The 21742-nt window shown below is 53.8% G+C and overlaps 1 protein-coding gene across 6 annotated transcripts; it reads right to left on the bottom strand.

Moving 5' to 3' along the window:
• Positions 1–869: 869 nt before the first annotated feature.
• PTPRN (protein tyrosine phosphatase receptor type N) lies at positions 870–19501 on the bottom strand. 6 transcript variants are annotated; one of them, XM_026002098.2, is made up of 23 exons: positions 19221–19501; positions 17721–17771; positions 17389–17502; positions 14337–14433; positions 12879–13140; positions 12438–12792; positions 11868–12002; positions 11220–11254; positions 10242–10516; positions 9966–10052; positions 9551–9630; positions 9312–9376; positions 8698–8916; positions 8065–8265; positions 7817–7964; positions 7584–7657; positions 7233–7310; positions 7028–7147; positions 5512–5678; positions 2612–2665; positions 1923–1987; positions 1665–1738; positions 870–1464 (listed from the first exon to the last, which is right to left on the bottom strand). In XM_026002098.2, exons 1-23 carry the CDS (start codon positions 19333–19335, stop codon positions 1393–1395), a joined length of 2943 nt encoding a protein of 980 aa, XP_025857883.1. In that variant the 5' UTR covers positions 19336–19501; the 3' UTR covers positions 870–1392. The 6 variants fall into 6 exon arrangements, with proteins under 6 accessions (XP_025857883.1, XP_025857885.1, XP_072597934.1 ...); XM_026002100.2 differs by having other exon boundaries at positions 11868–11999; XM_072741833.1 differs by lacking the exon at positions 19221–19501 and adding an exon at positions 18434–19010 and having other exon boundaries at positions 11868–11999.
• Between the last annotated feature and the right edge of the window lie 2241 nt (positions 19502–21742).

Genomic DNA, 21742 nt, shown 5'->3' with positions numbered 1-21742 from the left:
TGAAAGGCATTTCAAGCCTCTACCTTGAAAGAGAGACCCTGCTGGCAGTTTGTAAAATGACTCTTTTGCCCACTTTTAGGCTTTATGATGTCAAACACTGGCACTGAGCCTCAGCAGAACACAGTTGAGGTGTAGGGGGGCCTGTGATCTGCTCACAGGTCCCTTTGCTCCTTGTGCAGGGCAGATGGTACCTCCCCATTTTTCATGTGAGGGCACAGCCTTGGCAAGGTTAAGTAGTCCTAGGCGGCTCCAGGCCCAAGACTCTTTTTGCCTTGTTTCTACATCCACCATTTTTGTCCAAGGAAGCCTCCTGACATGCAGGCGAGGGCCCCTCTGGGGGGAATTGGGGGAGGGGGAAAGCGCCCCCTGCTCCCAGGTGGATGGATGCCTGTTGTGATGTCTCACAGGCCTGGTCTACAAGCTGCTGTTGGAGTCCAGCTAGTTTTGCTTGAGGGGTGCCAGGCACCTCACCTGCATGAGGTCCATTAGCCTGAGGCTGAAGGGCACGAAGCAGCTGGTCAAGAACTAAGAGGGGAGGCAGTAGAGAGATGAAGTGTGCCTGGTTCGAATCCAAACTCCACCGTATACAATCCGTGTTACCTAGGGAGAGAGTTCTTTGGGGCTAGTGACGGGCGTGCGTGAGCCCCTTGACAGCATGAGCCCCTTGAGAGCGCCGGCCTCAGGGGAAGCCAGCAGGGAGCGCCAACTGCCTCACCACCGGCTACCACTCCAGCCCAGGAGGGCCGGCCTCTGCAGCCTGGCTCACCGTCACCGCCTGCATCTCCCGGGGAGGGCAGCAGGGCCGGCCCCTCGCTGACACTGGAGATGGGTCTGGAAGCAGAGGCGATGCAAAAGTGGAGGAGTCCGGGTTGTAGCTGCACACACGACACACTAACTTTATTCACATTGATACAAAAGTAGATCTTTCTAGAAATGTTCTCTTGTGCCAGAGGGTGAGAGTGGAGTGGCACGGGGCGGGAGGGCAGGGGAGGAGGCCCGAGGGAGGCAGGGAGGGTGGGGGCGGAGTGGGGGCCACAGAGGCCGGGCAGCAGGCAGCAGGGGCTGGGCAAGCAGGAAGGCTCAGAAGAACAGGGGGCAGGGGCCAGGGAACTCAGGCAGGAGAAGGCTCCGGGGAGAATGCCCACGACGGTCCTCTGCTCCTGGCTGGCTGCCAGCTCCCGGTGGCACTTGCGGGGGCTCCAATGGGGGAGAGGCTGGGTAGGTCTGTCCCTTCCCACTCCCCTTTCCTTACACTTCTTGCGGACGACTGGCCGTGCCCAAGAGGGACCAAGGTGGTGGGGTTGGGGACCGAGGAGTGGGCACATGGACGGGTGCTCACACAGGCAAAGAGGGGGCAGAGGCTGGTCTGCCCACTGGGGGGCCCCAGGGCTCTCACTGGGGTAGGGCCTTGAGGATGGCGTTCACCTCCTCCGCCACAGCGGTCAAAGCAAATTCAAACTGGTCCTGGGAAGGGCAGGGGGAGGACGGTCACAAGAGGGCTGACCTCTGCTCCTGCCCCAGGGCAGCTTTTGGGAGGGGGAGCTGGGGAGGTCACTTGGGTGAGGGGAGTGTCCTCTTGGGGAAGGGGGGCAGTTGGGGGAGGCAGGCTGTTGCTGGCTTCCCCGGGGAGGGCTGGCGGCTAGGGGTGGGGCAGGAACAGTCACCTTAGAGCGGACAAGGCCGGGCCGTTGGTCACGGACATGCTCCAGGGTGGCAGCGATGTCAATCTCCTTTACGCCTGGAGGTTGGAGAGGGCACAGGGCTGCTCAGGGGGTGGCCGGGAGAGGAGAGGACCCAGGAAGCCTGGAGCGCCCTGGGGTGGGAGGCTGGGAGGACTGGGCAAAGCCTGGGGATGTGATGCGGGCCTGGGTGCGAGGGGTCTAATCGGGCTGGGCTGCGGGCGCTGCGGGGAAGGTCCTCACCTTTTGCCATGCGGTTCAGTACCATGTCAATGAGGATGTAAGTGCCAGTCCTCCCTGCACCGTCACTGAAACGGGAGATGAGGACAGGCTCACCCAGCAGAAAGGGGGAAGGGCAGAGGAGACGGGGAGGCTAGGCGGGGAGAGCGTGAGTGGGCTGAGGGGGCCGCAGTCCTATCCCCTGGGCCCCAGATATTGGGCCTTGAGTGGGGAGCCTGTGACCCTTGGGGGTGTCACTTGGGTAGTGGGCCAACCGAAAAGGAAAGCCCTGGCTGGGTCCTAAGGTGGAAGCCCTGGAGGGGATGGGAAGGGCCCTTTCCAGCCTCTGGCCAAGCTTTTGTTCAGCAAACGTTTGGTGTAAATGGCCAGGGGGTAAATATTCTCCACTTTGTGGGCTGCATGTTAGTGTCGCACATTCTTCTTTTTTTTTTTTCCTTCAGCCATTTAAAAATGTGAACAGCATTCTTAGCTCCCGGGTCATTAAAGAAACCAGATGGGATGTTGAACTTGGCCCATGGGCTGCAGTCGGCCAGCATCAAGGGCACAGGCGGGCAGCATGCACGGGAGATGTACCCCGGGGGGACGACCAGAGAGGGGGTGGGGACCGGGAATGCCCCACCTCAGGGCCCCGGGCCCCGGGCTGTCCTGTCCCCTTTCATCCGCACCCCTGCCCACAGCCCCTCCGCACGCACCTGCAGTGCACAATGATGGGGCAGGAGCGGCCCCGGTAGCACTTGTTCACTTTCCTGCAACAAGAAGCGGGTGTGAGGGTGGGGGGCACCAGCACACACCTGTGGGCCTCTCCTTCTTCCTTTGCTCCCCGAGTGCCCAGGGCAGAGGAGGGAAGAGGGCAGGAGCAATGAGGCAGGGCAGGGGGGCAAAGAACCAGAGATGGCGTGGGTGGCGCTGGGCTTGCCTTGTCACTTAAAGAGCTGGGGCCCAAGCTCTGCACCTTTAATACCTGACTTGGCCTCTTAAGGCCTCAGTTTTCTTGCCTGTAAAATGAGGGTGATAATAATAGTGACCTTCTTCGGTTTGACATACAGTAGGTGCTCAATAAATGCCAGTGCTATCAATGATAATAGACAATATTAATAGCCACCTCTGCTGGAAGTCCAAGGAGAATAGGCTTTCTGGTGACTTCCAGGGTGTCAATCTTGTCACATTCCTGCTCTGTCCCTTTGCTCTTCCTTAGAGCTGCCCAGGCTGTTCTCCTCCCCACCCAGGTCCCTTGTATTCCTCGCTACAGAGGACTACGGGTAGCCCTTGGCACAAAGTTCTGGCCAGGGGAGGACAACCTCTCAGCCCAGAATGTTATGCGGCTGTCTCCCTCGTCTCAGCACAGGGGCTCTGTGGTTGGGTCATATTTTGACTTGGGGTCTACTTGGACCTCCAACTCTTTACTGCTACCCTGACTTCTGCCCTGTCAGCAGGGAGCAGGGGATTTTTCCCTTCCTCAGTGGGCCCAGTCTAACCTGCCCTTGTCCCTTATGACTTTCCTGCTCTGAGAGTCACCTGCAGTGGGCCCGGACGAGGGAGGACCACCTTCGGGATTATTCGATTATTTCAGGGGAAGCTTGGAATTTAATGGTCTTCCAGTTCGATTCCCCCAGATTTTCAAGGGCCAGGTGACTCTGAATGGTTTTACAGGAGTCCACATGGTTGTCAAGCAAGTTGGCTCATGTGTTAGAGAGCTGGGGCCGAACAGAAGTCTCTGCAGTAGCTCCCAATCGTTTAATAATAAAGACGATGAATTGCATCTAGAATTCACTGAAGCTTTGCTGTGTGCCAGGCACTTACACTAGATTTTACAGAATTTTTCCCATTGACTCTCGTAACGACCCCCTCAAGTATGGGGCATCATCCTTGTTTCACAGGTAAGGAAACAGAGGGAGATCAAGGAACCTGTTCAGGGTCACTCTTAGCGCTTAGAGATTATTTTGCCTTCCTTCTGGTAGACCTTCAGCAAACCATATTTATTAAGCAGCAACTAATTTGTTCTGGGTGTCCAATGGCAACTGAGTTTACATAATTATGACCTAAAGCAAAGAAGTGTAACCTTTTAGCCCCCCTTGTGGTCTTAAAAACGGCCCATGCACTAATTCTATAAGCATTTTTTAAATGTGGAAAACAGGAAATAGCTCTATTACCCCTGGCATTGCTTTTGAGAAGCCTCAGAAACTATCCCCAGCTTCCGACTTGCCTGGCTGGCTCAGTCGGAAGAGCATGTGATCCCAGGGTCTTGAGTTTGAGCCCCACATTGACGGTAGAGATTACTTAAATAAATAAACTTGAGAGAGAGAGAGAGAGAAAGGAACTATCCCGAGCTCCCCACCCCAGCTCTGCTCCTCTGCTCTCTGCCCAGCATCTGGAGACCCCAGGCCAGCCTGGCAAGAGGCAGAGAAGCAGGAGGAGGCTGCAGTGTGGGCGACGGGGAGGCTGGGGATGCTGGAGGACTGGCCTGGTGGGGGTTCTGCTGTCAGAACAGGGCAAGTCCCCTAGTTAGCTTCCTGTCCCGACCCCCACCAGCCCCCACCGGCTCCACCGAGTCCCCAGGAATCCCGAGATCCTTCCACTACCTTTGATAGTGTTTTTGTCTCCTCGATTCCTCCCCCGCCTCCAGCCCTCCCAGCAGCCTTCAGGGGGCCCCTGGGCCCACATGTCCTGATTGGGTTGTCCTGTCCATGCAGCGGCCACGCCTGCCAATGATCACTTTTGTGACTATGCAACTGGAGAGAGAACACTAGCTGCAGATCACAAAAATGACACTGGCAGCCGTGAGAGGGAGAGAGAGAGAGGAGGGGAGGCGGTGGACAGAGTGGGGAGACGGACAGAGGGAGGGAGGGAGGGAGAGGCGGACAGAGGCAGAGGGGGCCAGGAGGTGCACAAGGAGGGGAGACGGTGTGTGGAACATGGGAGGGGTGCAGGGGGGCTGAAAGGGGGACAGACTCAGACACTGAGAGATGGAGATGAGGGGAGAGGCAGGGGCGGGCACAGAGGGAAAGCAAGGAAAGACAGACGGGGGTGGGGGGGTGGGGAGAGGGAACAGAGGCAAAGAAACGGCGAGGTGGGCAGGAGGGAGGGAGGGGCCGGGGCACAGCAGACACACAGAATGTGCTGGAGATCGCAAAGAGCAGCGCAGGAGGCGACGCCCGGGAGACACGGGAGCCGGGACCAGGTGGAGGGACAGAAGGCGGGGTCGGTGGAGGGAGCTTGCACTAAGGTGAGCCCTTCCTGGGGGGCGGGGGGGGGGCACGGCGGAGCCAGACGCGGGGGTTGGCAGGGCGAGAAACGGGGGGGGGGGGGGGGCACGGCCGGCAGAAGAGCAGAGCGAGGGCAGGACCGGAGCGGGGAGCGGGGAGCGGGGAGCGGGCCGGGGCGGGGCGGGGCGCGCGGCCAGCCTGAGCATCAGTCCGGGCTGGGGGGCAGGGGGGGGCGCCCGGGGGGGGGGGGGCGGGGGCGGGGTCAGAGGCGGAGGCTCGGGGTCAGGCCGGAGGGCCCGCCTCACAGGACCAGGGCCCGGGGAGGAGCTGGGGGGCCGGGGGGGGGGGGGAGGACCCCAGCCCGCGCGCGCCCTCCCCGCCGCCCTCACCTGCGGAAGTCCAGCAGCGGCCGCGTGGACGCGGGGGTGCCCTCTGCCGGCCAGCTGAGGAAGTGGAACTGCGTGAGCGTGCGCGTCTCCTGGGTCTGCACGTTCTTCAGGTAGAAGCTGCGCACCAGGAAGTCCTCGCACCAGATGTGCTCCGACACCAGGTTCACCTGCCGAGCAGCGGCCCGGGGCTGAGCTCACCTGGGCGCCCCGAGCGCCGCACGGCCTCTCCAGCCCTCCCAGCCTCCGGGCCGTGCACATTCCACTCCTCCAGGGAGCCTACCCGGCCGCCCCCCGCTGTCCCCCAGCCCCCTCGTCTGTGTCACTTATCTGCGGCTCAGGGCAACTGGTGCCTCCCCCCCCCCACAACTACTGTGGGCTTCTGGGGACCAGGGTCCCTCCTTCCTCTTCCTCACAGAGTCTAGCAAAGTGTCTGTGCGACACACACCATAAACCTTGATGAAATTCTGGTTTTGTTTTCTTTAACCATGAGCAACACCAATTAAAAAAAAAAAGCTTTAGGGCACCTGGGTGGCTCATTGGTTGAGCATCTGCCTTGGGCTCAGGCTGAGCATCTATCTGCCTTGGGCTCAGGGCGTGATCCCGGGGTCCTGGGGTGGGGCCCTGCATCAGACTCCCCGCAGGGAGCCTGCTTCTCCCCCTGCCTGTGTCTCTGCCTCTCCCTCTCCCTCTCTCTCTGTGTCTCTGTCTCTCATGAATAATTAAATAAAATCTTTAAAAAAGACTGCTGAGTGCCCACCTCATAATGAAAAAAACCCTATCCAGTGCTCACCGGGCGACAAGAAGCTTCTGCTGTGCTCTACAGTGGCTCTTGTTTCACGGAGGGGTAAAACCTTCCATGTGTCAGGAATCGGTTCCTCTTCCCTGGGCTTTGCCTCTGCCCAGTTCCCCCTGCCTATTGTCTCTCCTAATGAAAATGTTTGTTTCTATTCTTCATGTGACTGGTGGTTCTTTCTTTTCTTTCGCTTTTTTAAAGATATTTATTTGTTTATTCATGAGAGACACAGAGAGAGAGGCAGAGACACAGGCAAAGGGAGAAGCAGGCTCCCTGCAGGGAGCCTGTTGTGAGACTCGATCCCAGGACCCCAGGATCACGACCTGAGCCAAAGGCAGATGCTCAACCCCTGAACCACCCAGGCATGCCTGGTTCTTTCTTTCTTTGCTTTGGTCTTCAGGGAACTCAGAGCTAAGTGAGGCTCGATTAAAGTAGGTCCCAATGTTGGTCTTTGTTTTTACTTATCTCTCTGTCTCCTATACTCTCAGCTCTTAGCTTCTTACCTCAGTTTTGGTGGTTTTATAGTTTTATTTCTGTACCTTTCATCACAGGTCGCTAAAAATGCTCTCTGGCCCTGGACTGGACACACACACACGTAAATATATAATACACGTGTGCACATATGTATGTGTATATGCATGTACATCCATACGAGCATGAATGGACAGTTCACTGTCCACTTTCCCCATTTCCACTGTCCCCTGGCCGTGGGGTCTTGCTGACCTCATATACGTGGTAGAGGGAGGACCCCTCATCTGGCCAGTAGCGGTCACACTGCTTGACACCGTCCTCCACCAGTGGGGTCAGCATGACGATGACAGTGCAGCCACTCTCCCACACCATCTAAGGACAGAGACTCCATTCTAATCTGTCCAGCTGCTCTCAGAGACCACCGGTCCCTGGAGAAGCCTTCCTTCCAGGAACTCACCTGCCAGAAGTCTGCGATGGTATGGGACAGCGGGCCCTGTGTGGCTATGTAGGCTGGCATCCGAGGGTCGTGCTCAATCTGGGGCAGGGAAGACACACCATGAGCCCGAATGGGAAACGCTACTATGGAGAGGCGTGGTTGGAGGGAGCAGGCCAGGGCATGGAGGCTTGAGAAACCTCCATTTCACTGCCAGGATACCAGGCCCCATAATTCCAGGGCTTGGGGCAGAGGGTGGGCAGATGGTGACCATAAGGAAATGGGAGTTGTTTTTTTTTTTTTTTAGGAAATGGGAGTTTATGCAGGCAGGATAAAAATGGGGCAGGGGAGGGGGCCGGAGCCAGGGCCACTTACAATGGGGCTGGCATTGATGTAATCACTCCGAGAAGGGCTGCTCTCCACCTTCAGCTTGATGCGAGCGTGATCATCTGCACAGACCCCACACCCTACCTCAGAGGCCCCTCCGGTTACTGGGGCCCTGGAACCTGTGCCACTTGGCCTGAGCCAGGAGCCAGCCCTTCCCCCAAGGCCTCCAGAGCTCCCAGCAGAGATGGCTGGGCCCGGTGGGCCAAGCAGGACTCACTCACAGGGCAGGAAGTCCGGGTGGCGGTTCTTTTTGATGTTGCCCTCCCCCTGGGCGGTGGCACAGGTGTTCGGCTCTGCCTGGTAGGCGCAGAGGGCCTGCCACTCCTTGGCCAAGCGGTCCCGGTTCCGCAGGTGGTCCTCCATGTAGGCCTACAGGGATACCACGGCCTGGCTCTGGCCCACGCCACCCGCCTTGCCTCTTCGACCATCCTGTCCCTTCACCCGCTCCGGGCCCAGGCCGGGTCCTGACCAGAATCATGTGTCCCGTGGAGATGTCCATGTTGGCCTGGGCGGGCTCCTCGCACCAGGACGGCGTGCTGCTGTGGGAGCTGGGGCTGGCCTGCGCCGCATCACTAAACTGAGAGGACACGCTGCTCACCCGAGAAGGCTCCGGGGGACCCTCTGCCCGGCTGAACAGGGACTTTGCGGCCATGTGCTGGCGGCACAGGTCCTGCAGAAGAAAAATCAGGCAGGGTCCCAGGCCCCCTGAAGCCTTTCCTGCAGCATCCTGGGTTCCATTCTAGGCTCATCCTGATTGATTCCATATGAAACCCGTCTCCTCCGGGTTGGCTCTTCGGGCCTGGCCCTCATTCTTCTCAGGGCTGTCCCATCTGGGTGGTGCCTATGACAGCCTCAGACACTGGAGTGGAATCCCAGAGTTGTTGCACTGGGAAGAACTTTAGGAAGCACCTGCTCCCAATTCCCATCCATTCAAAATACCCACCCCCATATACCCCTGCTTGGGTTTCTGTAGCCCCGGCCTGGGTATTCCCAGGGACGGGTGCTCACTCCCCGTCCAACACCCCACCCTCACCCCATGTGACACCCAGACTCCCACACCCCTTCCATTACATCTCATCAGCAAGCTTTTGGGGCTGCACACCTGGTACTCAAAGGTAGTGTCACCATGGGCCCCCTCAGGGCCTAGCGCTGCCAGGCGCTCCTTGTCTCGCTGCCGTGCATGCTGCCGCACACACAAAGCCACTGCCAGAGCCACCAGCAGCCCGGCCACCCCTGCCAGGGCCACCAGGGTGAGTAGCACTGAGCGCATGGGAGAGGTGCTGTGGGCTGGCCGGGGAAGAACCGCAGCTGCCTCCTCCCTCTGTGGGAACAAGGCCAGCATCACCGCGGGGGGCAGTGGCTGGGGAGCCGAGGGGCTGTTCCTCAACCCTGTCCCCCCATGCCACACTCCCTGCTATGGTATCTCTAGGGCAAAGCTGGGAAGGCAAGGGCAGGGGGAAGGAGGAGGGGGAGGAGCCACTGGGGCCGTCTGGTGGCCAGAAAGAGAACTGCAAGGGGGGGGAGGCTGCTTTGGCAAAGCCCGGGGTGGAGGTGGGGGTGGGGGTGGGGGTGGGGGTCGGGGTCGGGGTGAGGGCGGGGCGGGCAACCAGGTCCATGAGGCTTCAGCTCCGCTTTCCCTGCCAAGTTTGCCCCCCCCCCCTCTTGTGGGCAATGTCCGCCCTCCGGGGTTCCGCTGATTCTTCAGTTAGCTCCTACCTGTCCCACTCCCGTCTGCAAGATCTGCAGCCCTGTCTGTGCTTCCAGTTCCGCCTTCACCAGGCCTGCAGGGAAGACATAGGTCAGACTCTCTCCGGCTCCGTGTGCTCTCCAGCCCATGTCCCGCTCTGCTAGGTGGCAGGCACAGCCCGGGTGTTGGGAACAGTTTAAGGGGAGGCATCAGCCACAGGCCTGGCTACGTCCTACTAGGGCTGGGGCTGGGACCAGGCGGTATTTACCAGCTTGTTGTGTCACATCAGCCAAAGACAGGTTCTGTTCATTGTGTCGGATGCGGAAGGTGAGGGCCGGTCCCACCACGCTGCCAAACAGGAGCTGCGTTACCGCCTCACCCACCACAGCCCCCAGATGGTGACGGAGGCCAGCTCGGGCCCTCTGCACAGGAGAGGACCAAACTGAGGCTGATCAGAGATGCCTTACAGGGATGTTTGAGGGCAATGCTGGATGAGGCCAGCATCCGGTGAGGGTGTGTGTGTGTGGTGGGGGTACCTTCAATTCAGCTGGGAGCATCTCTGACCCCACCTGGGCCACTTACCCAAGACTTTGTCTTCCCTTCCTTCCCTGAGCCCCTCTAGCCACCTCTCCCCTCGAGCTACCTTCTAGATCCTTGCTTCCCCAGCTGGATACCAGCCCCACCTGATGTTGATGAAGCTGCCCGAGGACACGTGCACATGCTCAGCTAGGATCTCCAGCAGCTTCACTCCTGCGGCCAGACTCAGGGGCCTGGAGGTGGGGAGCAGGGAAAGGAAAGAAAGTAGGGATCCTATTGGCCACTTTCTTGAAACAAGCTATCTCCAAGGGTGCAGAGGAGCCCACCCCCCGTCCACTCTACATCTGGATTTCTGCTATCTGCTTCTTGCCGGGAGGCCAGCCCACACAACACCCCCCACCCTGGGGGACTGAAGCCCTTACTTCTGGTCCGTGACAATGTAGCCATACTCCTCTGCTGATGACTGAGCTGAGGGCTGCCTCACCAGTGTGGGCTGGCTCTGGCCCAGTGGACTTTTCTTCTCCAGCAGGACAGGTGTGGCAAGGTGGCTAGCAGCTTTGGGAGGCTCAGAGGATCCAGAGCCCGGCACCTGCTGGGCTTTGCTGGCAGTGGGGCTGGCAGTGGGGTACCCAGGCAGGGAGGGTGTGGGGGGTGGAGGCTCTGCCGTGTTTCCACCCTGCACCTGCTCCTCCATTGTCTGCATAGAAGAGAGGACAGAGGTGTGGTCTCTGGACAGTATAGGGGATGGGAGGGATGGGGGTCCACACTGTAGGGACTCTGAAGTCCCTAAAGAGGACCCTGGGACTTGTTTCTTTCCACCCCCACCCCCACCCCTGGGCTCAGGGCAGCACTGGGCCCAGAGAGGTCACCCAGAAAAGTGATTTAGGTGGATGAATGAATGAATAAAGGACTGGATGAGTGCGACATGGTCAGTAATAATCCAGAAGATGGAGCTGGAGTGAGGAGAACCTCTGGAGGGAGGGCCGGTGGTGTTAGGAGACATGAACAGGCAGGTAATGGTTTTTAGACTTCTGTTTAGCTCCAAAATTTCAGAAGTCGAACATGTGAGAAAGAGAGCTCTTCAGGCTACAGGGAGTCAGAGCCTGCATGCTTGCAACTCCCCTCTTCACCTAGGGATCCTCAGGGTAGGGTCTGAAATGACTCTAGTGAAAAAAGCAGCAAATTGGAAATTCCAGCTTCTAGACCCAATTTGCCCTCAACTTGAGGTGAGATCTTAAGGCCACGGCTTGGAGTCTCTGGTCCCTGGTGCTCCCCACCCCCCACCCCAAATGAGGAAGGTTGGAGGATACAGATCAGGGTCCCAATGCTGAGGTTTAGATTTTGACAAGGGGGGTTTGCTGCTAGGGGCACCACGGGGCAGGGAGGTGTCACGAACTCACTTTCTTGACGTCAGCTCCAACATTTACAACCCCTCCTGTAGAGACAGGATAAACAAGATTCTGGGCAAAGGACCAAGGTGAAGGTCTACACAACATAGGCAGGAGAAAGGGCCAGAGGCCCTGGGCCTGATGTATCTTCTGTGGCCTCTTTTCCCTCTGTCCGTGACCTAGCCCTGTTTTTGGTGTCATCCTAAGCATGACCTCATGCCTGTTTGCTTCTACCTTATAATTGTTGTATCAGTTCCTTCCAGAGTTATTGGCTACACCTCTCAAAACTATTCTTTGTTCAGTCCTCCCTACCCATCAATTATTGGCTTCACTTGGCATTGGCCACTTCCTTCCTCAGAGGCTGTTATCAACCACCCACCTTCCTTGGTGCCTCCTGATCCCTGCCCATACCCCCTGTTGGCCTCTTCTTCCATTACTACCACCTTCCAGGTCTTTCCTGCTCTAACTCAGCTCACCACCCCACTCCCTTGCTTCCTGCCCTTGCCAGGCAATGACCCTGTGCTTGTGTCTCAAAAGAACTCCCTTCTCTGACCCTGACCCTGACCCTTCCCCTCTAGGCTGCTCCATGTGGTTTTGACAGGTGGGGCAAGAGGCCATCATGGAGCTGGTAGTTGCTGGTCTCTCGCCCTGGACACTCACCCAGATTTCGTCCTGCGCCCTTGGGCAGCAGCTGCAGCAGGGTTGAGAGGGTGGAGAGCTGCTCAGGGGTCAGCTGACGCAGCTCCACCCCATAGCCCGCCAGCACAGCTGCCAGTCTCTGCAGAGTCACGTCTGCTGGGAGCCAGACACAGAGCTTATGGCGAGATGGTGGTGGGGAGGTGGTGGTGGTGAGATAAACTTGTGGGATGCATTTGGGGGTGGGAGGGCACTAGTATACTTAAGAGCTTCTTCTCAAACACCAGGACACTGATGCCCTCCATCTTCCAGCCCTTGTCCACACTTTGGGGGAAAGGCCTTCTTAGGGCCAAGACCAAACTTCAGGCCCACTATGGACATTGCGACTCTCCAGCTGAGGAAGAGTTATATCACCTCCACTGCCCCACCACCCCGTATCCCCACTGCCTACCTAGAGCCTGGCATAGATCAGGCCGTCAGTAGATATTCGTTAAATGTAGGAATGACTTCAAAGACAAATTAACAAATGCATGGATAGTTTGGGAGGAGTCCCCGAAAGCAGCCCCCACGGAAGGATGCTGAGAACTCTGTTACCTGGCTGCTCTGCTGGAGAAGGAGGTTTCTCCCTGCGACCTTCTAGCCCTTCCTCCTCATAGCCCTCTGAGGAGTCCTTTGCCCGTCTGCTGCCTCCTTGGTCTGGCAGCCTTGGTGCCCTGGCCCTGCTAGGCACTGGCAGCTCCTGGGCTAGGTAGAGAAGCCCTGACTCCTGGAAAAGTTGACCAGGTGAAGGCCCTGGGGGGTCCCCGTAGGAGTGGTCAGAGTGAGCCCCAAACATGGCCTTGGAGGCAGTTCTGCTGAAGAGGGCAGAGGATTCGGCCTTGGGCAGGGGGCCGACACTGACCATCCCTGGGGAGCCCTCTGAGCCCCGGGAGCCATCGCGGGAGCCAAACTGTGGGGAAATCAGAGATCCAGGTCAGAGCAGATATCAGGGCTTGAGGGACAGACATTGGGCTGGGGCCAGTGTTTACAGCTCACCTGATGGAACAGGTAGGGCTGCAGCAGGGCAGGTTCATAACTCAGAGCAGGGTGGGGGGCCTGCGGGGGTAGCATTAGATGCTCCAAGAGAGGGTGCAGCAGCTCAGCCTGCAGGGGGGACAGTGGAGAGCCCACCCCAGCTCCACCCCCACCCACTGGAGGTTGAGGAAGCCGGTGCTGGGCAGCAGGGGTGGAGCCAGTAGGGAGGGCTTGTAGAAGCAGCTCCCCAGCAGGACCAGATCTTCTGGGCACCAAGCCAGATCTAGGGAAGAAAGCAAAGCATTGTGTGTATGTGTTGGTTGTGTGGGGCAGGAGTGTCCAGAGAACTACAAGAGGCAGAGATGGTGGACCAGCAGGCTTAGAAGCTTAGGGTAAGCCCAACCTCTTAAGAAATGAGGTAGCCTCAGGGGAAGAGAGAAGAGAATGGGGAAGGGCTAGAGGGCCAAGCCTGGGCATTGCCTCCCTGGTAAGCACACCTAGGTCCCTGAAACACCCAGGAGGTCAGGGAAATGTGAGACGAGGGATGGAGGAAAGAATGGGTGCAGGGGGAGGCAGTCAGGCACCTCTACAGACAAACTGTGGCTGTAGTATGCCCCATTCCCCCTGTACTCACATTCCGACACCTGGCTCTCCAAGTGTACGTTCAAGCATTCAGTTCAAACTTCAGTACTATGCCCCCCGACTCTGCTCTCCCACCCCACTCCGCCTTTTTCATCTTGGAATCATCATTTGAGCCCCATGGCCCTCGTTTGCTTTCCTCTCTGCTTGCAGGGTCTGAAGAGTGCCTTCAGGGGCCCTAACCACAGAAAGACCATGGTCTCTCCACATACACTTCCACATACTAATGAAATGGAACATTAAAAAATTTCAGTATGACAAGATTCTCATTTGTCCCATGGTCCTCATGGTCCTGAGCCTTGATGGCAGAGTAAATGGCATTTAGCAAACTACTGGTTGTTACTCCATTTATCCCTCAATTCCTCCTTTTTGTGTGTGAAACCAAATTCACTGTCAGCGTCACTTGCAGCTGGTAAGTGTTGATACAGCGACTGAGATAAAAGAGCAGTGAACATGTTTGACATGGCAAGGAGGAAAAGCATAAAAGCAAAGATTTAAGAAGCTTGTGATTTTCCCCCCATTTGTTAATTGTATATTGTTAATGTGCTATTAAAAATACCAGTGAAAAATACCAGTCACCAGCTGACTCCATTGATGCTTCTTTTAAATTATGAAATGTCCAAGTTTTTACAGTTTTTTTCTGTTTTGCTGGATCCCCAGGGGTGAGTTCAGCTAATGCTGAGCATGTGAACATGTCATGACCACTCCTGAACCTCTTTTACCTGTGCCTGAGGCTACTCACCTTGAAGGCCACTTCCCTCCCCCTTCCCTCTGTCCATCAGGATGGGACCCAGACCCACCAGCCTTGCTATGCTAGAGCTGTTAAGAAATGATGCCTACCTGTCCCTTGGACGGGGCTCTGGGGGGCGAAGCCTGGGGATGCGTTCCATCTCCTGGGAGATCACATATTGAGTGAGGTCATCGTGCCAGGACAATCCTGCCAGGGGATAGGATAGGGTGAGGTTGGCTCGGGACAGTCTGAGGACCCAGTAACATGGACGAGTGGAAATCAAAAACTGCACTCCCTACCCTGCAGTATATTGAGTTTGGCAGAGCAGAGGGGTGGTGGAGGTGGCCCGGGGACCTGGGGGTGATCTGAGCTATCCTTCCCACTCTCAGGTACAGATTTTGAAGTCAGACTGCCTCCACTAAGACTAAGTTTGAATCCTCTGCCATTTATTCATTGTGCAACTTTGGGCAAATTACCAAACCTGTCTGAGCCTCAATTCTCTCATCTGTAAAATAGGGGTTTATACCTCCTAAGATTGTGATAATTAAAATAACCCAATGTAACTTGGTAAGAACAGTACCTGTCACATAGTGAACTTTAAACAGCTGCTCTTATTATTAATTATTATTATTATCCTCATTATTATTCCTATTCTTTTTGTTGATGCCGAATCTTACTTATCTTCGTAAAGTGGGAATAATACATCCTCATGGAGCTATTGTGAAGATCAAGTGCAATCAGAGAAATAAAAGTGCTTAGAAAACTCTAAAGCTATACACATTTTAAACATTCACCACCACCACCACCAGCAGCAGCAGCAGCAGCATCAATCATCCTATGCTGAGGCAGATCTCCTGTTTGACTCTTTCCTTTCATGAAACTGTTCTCAGGCAAAGTCAGTTACCTATTCTAAAGGCATAATCTCCCACGCTCCACCTCCATTCCTTCTTCCTTGCTCCTAAGTTAATAGTCTGTACTGCTTCTAATTCACATTCTAAGATTGATTAGCATCCATACCTGCCTCCTTGCCTCTGAACATCAGATAACTCATCCTATCTAAGGCCAATTGCTACACTTGAGCACTGGATTTCATCCCTTGCTATCTACTTAAGAATATCTTCTCCACAACTTCCTCCTATTTCCTACATGATCATTCTCCTCTGTTCTCTACTGAATTATTCCCTTTAGCACTCAAACATGGAATACCTTTCATCTTATAAAGTTGCTGTATGACCCCACATTCCTCTTCAGTGATCACTCCATTTCTTTCCTTTTCTTTGCAGCAAGACTCCTTGAAAGTGTTATCTCTATCTACCAGCTGTATCCAATTCTTTTCCTCTCCTTCCCTCCTCTATTCAGGATTTTATTCCCACTCATTCTACCAAAACTATTTCAGTCAAAATCACCTATTCTATCAAAACTATTTTCATCAAAATCACCAGTAACTTCTGCATAGCTAACTAAAGCCAGTGGCCAATTCTCTGATCTCATCTTACTTCACCTACCATCATTATTTGACACTGTTGATCACTCCTTCCTCTATGGTACCTTCCACGTGGCTTCTAGGACACTGGACATTCTTGTTTTTCCTCCTACCTCATTGTCTCCCTCTTCTCAGTCTTCCTTGTTGGTTCCTCTCCTTGTCCTGATCCTTTTAATATTATAATTCTCTAGGCTTCTTCTTCATATACACCAAATCCTTTGGTTATCTCGCCTACCTTATGAGTTTACTTGCCATTAATATGCTAAAGAACTCCAAATTCATATCTCCACTCCAGAATCCTCCATCTCTTTTCAAAACCGAACTCATACTCTCAACTTCCACTCTACTTGAATAAACATCTTAAATTCAATATATTCAAAAATGAACACCTCCTCCTCCAAATTGATCCTTCTGTATAGTTAATGACATCTCCATTAATCAATTATTCAGGCAATAAAACGTGTTGTCATTCTTGACACTTCCCTTTCTTTCACAGCATTGTCCAATATTTCATGATAACATGCTTACTACCTGTAAAATACATATAGGATTCTCTTATTCCTTTCTACCTCCCTACAATCACCTGATCCATGCCACATTCATCTCTTACATGAGTTATTGTGGTAGCTTTTAATGACCTCCAGCTTCTACCCTTGACTCCCTTCCATCTATTCTCAACAGCAACAAGCTTGATCTTATTAAAGTAGAGGTGAGATTATGTATCCCTATGCTTAAAACATTGTCATGGGTTCCTCTTTGACCCAGAGTAAAGACAACATCCATCCATACATTCTCTTGTAGGTCCCTACAATGATCTGCATCCCTATCTCCCAATACCTATCTGCATCTTCCACTTTCCCTCTCTATCACTCCTCTACAGCCAGACCATAGAGGCGTTCTCCATGGTATTCTTCAAACTCATGCTCCTGCTTTAGTAAAGCCTTTTGTTCTAGCTCTTTGATCAGCTTGAAACACTGCCCCCAATAACCTCCTGGAAAACATCTCCACTTCCTTGATGTCTTTGTTCAAATTTCATAGTCTCAATAAGATCTACCTTGACCACTCAATTTGATACTGAAGCTTCTTACCCCACCATTTCTGACCCCTTTATCATGCTATGATATTTGCTTTTTCCATGGCATTTATCACCTTATAACATACTATATATTTTCTAATTTGTATATTGTATTCCCCTTATCTCCCAAAATGTAAGTCCCAGTAGACAGAGATCATTGTCTGTTTTATTCCCTGATACATCCCAAGCACCTAGAACTAAGCTTGCCACATAGTAAATACTCAACAAATAGTTGTTGAATGAGTGATTTGGATGAGTGGGGTATTCTGGCTGAGGACTCCAGAATTCATAATTGTGGAGCACTCAGACAGTTCCAGGGAACTTAGGAACTTAGGAATAGACTGGTCCTAAGGAGATGGACACTGGCATCTTTCAGTGGCTCCTTCTGTGGAAGCCTCTAGATTCCTCCAAAGAGTCCAAGTGTGAATAGCCCATCTCTATGGTTCCACCCCGACTCCTGTCTTGTCCCCTTCTCCAGCAAGGTCTGGAAGGTGAGGCTCTAGAAGTAGGTGTGATAAGAATGTTTCATGAAGAGAAATTCTCACTTCCCCACCCTTATCTAACCAAATTCCAGTGTCTCTCCTTCAGTGCAGCTAGACCTCACCTTGGGACATGAGCTGTCGGAGCACACTTTGTAAGCGCTGAAGAACTGGGGAGGTGACTTGCAAAAGGGGCCGGGCCTGCCCCACTCCCACCTGGCACTGTCCAAATAAGCCATCTAAGAGCACAAAAGTGGTGTCAGCAAGGAGCTTTCAAAGTCCAGGTTGCAAAAGGGCATTACTCTCTCCATCTCTATTGGCTTCAGAGAACTCTGTTCCTTCAAGCCATTCCTTCTTCACAAGCCTAGCACCCCTTCCCCCCTTCCAGGCCTCCCACACACACATCTTTCATGTTGTGTCCCCTGTCTTGTAAATGCTATGCCTGGTCTTCACTCACCCTGAATACAGACTTCAAGGTGAGAGCAGAGTCTGCGATCAAACAGACAGCCTGTAGAGGGAAAAGCAAGCAGAGGCTAAGACACCCACACACATAGAAGGGTAAGAGAATGGACAGGCTTGGAAAGGGGGAAACAGATGAGGCCCATTCTTTCATTCTCAGAAAGGCTTTAAGCTGGGAGGAGAGTAGGGAGGCCTAGAATTCTTAAGAGAAGGAAGCACAGGATCTGGCTTTGGATTTTAAGGATCTGAGAGTCTGGATCTTTTCCCTAAAAGCCTCAGTTGGCTTAACTGAGTGATGGGGAGAAGAAGCCTTGCAAGCGCAGGGGGTACTGAAGGATCGTATACTTCTATTGTCATAGAATTACTATGGGGGGGATTTTTGGCCAAATTCTCAGGAAAACGGGACTTTCCTCCCCAAATCTCCGAAAGCATTCTAACTATGATGGGCTGGGACTCCAACGAGATGGAAACCCAGGCACACCTTCCCTTCGTGTAGGAAAGGGGTAGGGGTGGGGTGTCTCGAAAGCAGCGCTCCCCACACCGGCCCTAGGTCAGTGGCCCGAGCCGCTGGCGCTGTCCGCGGTGCTGAAGCTCCGAGTCTGGCGCCGCCGAGGGCTAGCAGGCTCGGATGCAGTTAGGGGGGAGGGAAAGGTACTAGGGTCGGGAGTCCCCACGACACCTGACCCCTCCGCCGTTCTAGACTTCACTTACCACCCTACCAATCCACAGCGCCACAGGAAGTACCGCGCACTGTCTCCAAGCCAGGTGGGGAAGGAGGGCGTCAGACGGGGAGGCTGCGCCCCTTCCCCCACGCGCCCCACCCCCTCCCCCGGCCCGTGAGTCAGCGCTGACTGTCTCTGTCCGCTCAGATGTGAGTCAGCACCGGCCTGGCTGTGGGGAGGGGGCCCGGAAAGGACCCTTCCCTCTTCACCCTCCTTTGCCGCCGCCTCTAGCCGTCGTCCTCTTATTGGAGATGAGGTCGCAGCAATCTGCCTCTCGGGACTTAGAGGGAAACCCTGGCCCCTCCCTCGGTCTGATCCTCTCCTGGGAGCTGGGACCCCATGCTCAGTGGCCCCAACTCCTGCCCGAACGCCGGGGCTCCCTCTTCCTACCCCTACCTCCCACCCGCATCCCTCAGCGCCAATCACCACTTCTTTGGCGCCTCAGCGCCACTTGCTTCGCCCGTGGTCTTGCAGCCCGTCTCCAAACCCCTCCGTCCATAAGCACCCCCATTCCTCCTCCCAGACCCGCAGTCCTTCCCGAGCCTGCTTCTCCTCGGTCCCGCCCCCGTATTCCAGCCCCACCTCCAGGCCTACGCCCCTTTCCTCCCAGACGCCCTCTCGCCTTCCCCGTCTCCCAGCGCTTACCCCTGCCCGACTCCAGACACCTATTCCACCCGAGGATCCTACCTTCGTGACACCTCTCCCCACCCCCCACCGAGTTACGCTCCCGGCCCCATCCTCCACCCCCCACCCCACCCCCCGCGTTTCCTCCTGACCGTGGGCACTAATGGCGCTGCAGCCTCCCGGGCGGCTGCTCAGCAGCAGGAGGCAGAGGAGCAGCCGGAGCCCCCCGGAGCCCCCGGGACCCCCAGGCCGCCGCGGGCGCCGCATCCTTCCGGGCTCGGCGCGCTCGCTCCCCTGCCACAACCGCAGCGACGCCGGCCGGAGCCAGCCACAGGGGCCGAGGCGGGGCCTGCCGCTGCCCACCCACCGGCGAGGCGGGGTCTATACGCCCCTCTCGCGGCAACTCGGCCAACCCTGGGCGGGTGGTGACGACATCTCCACCCCCGGCTCTTACGCTTATTTGCGTCACACGTGGCGTAAGAGCTCTGTCTTACGGAGGTGCCTGCCCGCAGCTCTTCTCCCTCCACCAAAGAGTAGGCGCTGCAGTAGCCTTCCCCCTTGGCCCCACCCCCTTTGGACACACGGTACTCGCCAAGGACTGCCACCTCTGTCACCCAGTCCCAGGGTTGGAGGAAAGGGCTGCAGCTGGGCAGAGGCCAGGAAATAGGAGTCGGTTAGTATAGACCTAGGATGAACATGAAAGTGAGTAGAGGAGTTACTGTTACGCATCTCAATTAATGGTGAGATGGTGTCATCCTTAACAGCAGGATGGTCCCGCGTGTGTGCCTGGATTCCAAATCTAGCAATGCCACCTACTAGGAGTATAACTTTGGGGAAGTTGCTTAACTTCTCTGCACCCAAATCCCTAATCTGTAAAATAGATGTGCTGGGACACCTGGGTGGCTCAGTGATTGAGCGTCTGCCTTGGCCCAGGTCGCAATCCCAGGGTCCTGGGATGGAGTCCCACATCAGCCTCCGTCGGGGGAGCCTGCTTCTCTCTCTATCTATGTCTCTGCCTCTCTCTCTGTGTGTCTCTCATGAATAGATAAATAAAATCTAAAAAGAAAATAAAATAGATATGCTAATAATTCCTACCTCACAAGGTGGTTGTGGGGGATTACACGAGTTAAACTCATGTGGATCACATAGAACAAAGACTGCCCTGGCATATGCTAAACACATGATACATATTGGCTTTTGTTATTAGTCTTGACTCCTCTTTCAACCTCTCCTGCCTCAAGCCTATCAACAATCTTATGGTTTCTACCAGCAAATTATATCTCCCATCTGTCTATTTCTCTTTTCCTCCACTACTTTATCTAAACCATTGTGCTCTTTCATCATGAATATTGTAATTACAATCTAATTAGTTAGACTGTAATTGTCTAACTAATCTTTTGTTTTAACTCCTTTCACCCAGAAAGCTAAGAAGTGAGCATTCTAAAGTTCAAATTTGATCACTTTATTTTCTTGTTCTTCATTAAAAATTTTCCAAAATACAAGAAAAGATAGTGGTGCATACTAAATACTCATATATTCATCAACTAGACTTAACAGTTATTGCTGTTTTGCCAAATTCGCTTCTTTTTAAAACTCAATTATATATGTCATGTTTGCCTTATAAAAGTGTCAGTGTGCATCTCCAAGAAATAAGGATATTTGCCCACATAATCCAAATGCCATTGTGACTTCTAACAAAATTTACAGTAACTCTCTAATATCATTTAGTGCTTAGTTCATATTCAAATTCTCAAATTGTTTCCAAAAATGCCCTTTCCATCTGTTTTGTTTAAAATAGGAGTAAAAAAAAAAAATAGGAAAAAAAGGCCACCATTGCATGTGGTTATGTTTCTTAATTCTCTTTAAATTAACATAGACCCCCCACCCCATTTTTGACATTGTCTTGTTGAATAGATGAGGTTAGTTTTTCTTTACAATTCCCCACCTTCTAAAATTTTCTGATTATTTCCTCATGATAGGTTTCCCCGTATTTCCCCAGTATCTATCCTGTGTATCCCTGCATTTACTGTATGCTGGAAATTATTTTTTTAAGATTTTATTTATTTATTCATGAGAGACACAGAGAATGGCAGAGACACAGGCAGAGGGAGAAGCAGGCTCCCTGCATGGAGCCTGATGCGGGACTCCATCACTCCCTGGGCCGAAGGCAGGTGCTAAACCACTGAGCCACCTAGGGATCCCCTGTATGCTAGATGTTATATCTAAAGTCTTGATTGGATCAGGTTAAAATTTTTTTAAACAAAATGCTTTATAGGTGATGTTTATGTCTCCAAATGTGTCATTTCAGGAACTGCATAATGTCTGCCTGTCCTACTATTAGTGATGCTAAAGTTGATCACTTGTTTAAGGTAAAGACCAATCACTGTATGTAAACTTATGTTTCCCTCGTTTCCCTCTTATAACTAATATGTAATCCATGGGATGATATTTTGGCATTGTGAAAATATTTAGTTCCCATCAACTTTTCACCTAATGGATTTGCTGTTCCTTGATGGTTCTCCACTAAATTACTTCATTAGAGGGTCACAAAATAGTGATTTTTCTAATTCTATCATTCTTTTAACGTTTGTTAGCTAATTTTATTGTATAAAGATGAACTTTCTTCATCAACTAGGTTACTTACTCTGAAATACATTTCCACCTTGGAAAGGTA

The sequence above is a fragment of the Vulpes vulpes genome, chromosome 16 (assembly GCF_048418805.1).
Source record: "Vulpes vulpes isolate BD-2025 chromosome 16, VulVul3, whole genome shotgun sequence".
In the NCBI taxonomy this organism is placed as follows: Eukaryota; Metazoa; Chordata; class Mammalia; order Carnivora; family Canidae; genus Vulpes; species Vulpes vulpes.
Note: the sequence above shows the minus strand (reverse complement) of the source record. Positions and strands in the feature narration are given on the sequence as shown.

Bases quoted from the DNA above. Each gene is read 5' to 3' on its own strand.
- PTPRN (XM_026002098.2), bottom strand. From the start codon at position 19,335: ATGCGGCGCCCGCGGCGGCCTGGGGGTCCCGGGGGCTCCGGGGGGCTC. The intron at 17,503-17,720 runs GTGAGTGAAGAC...TTGTGCTCTTAG, and splicing joins CCTTGAAGTCTGTATTCAGG to ATGGCTTATTTGGACAGTGC. The intron at 2,666-5,511 runs GTGAGGGCGGCG...TTCTTGTTGCAG, and splicing joins CCGCTGCTGGACTTCCGCAG to GAAAGTGAACAAGTGCTACC.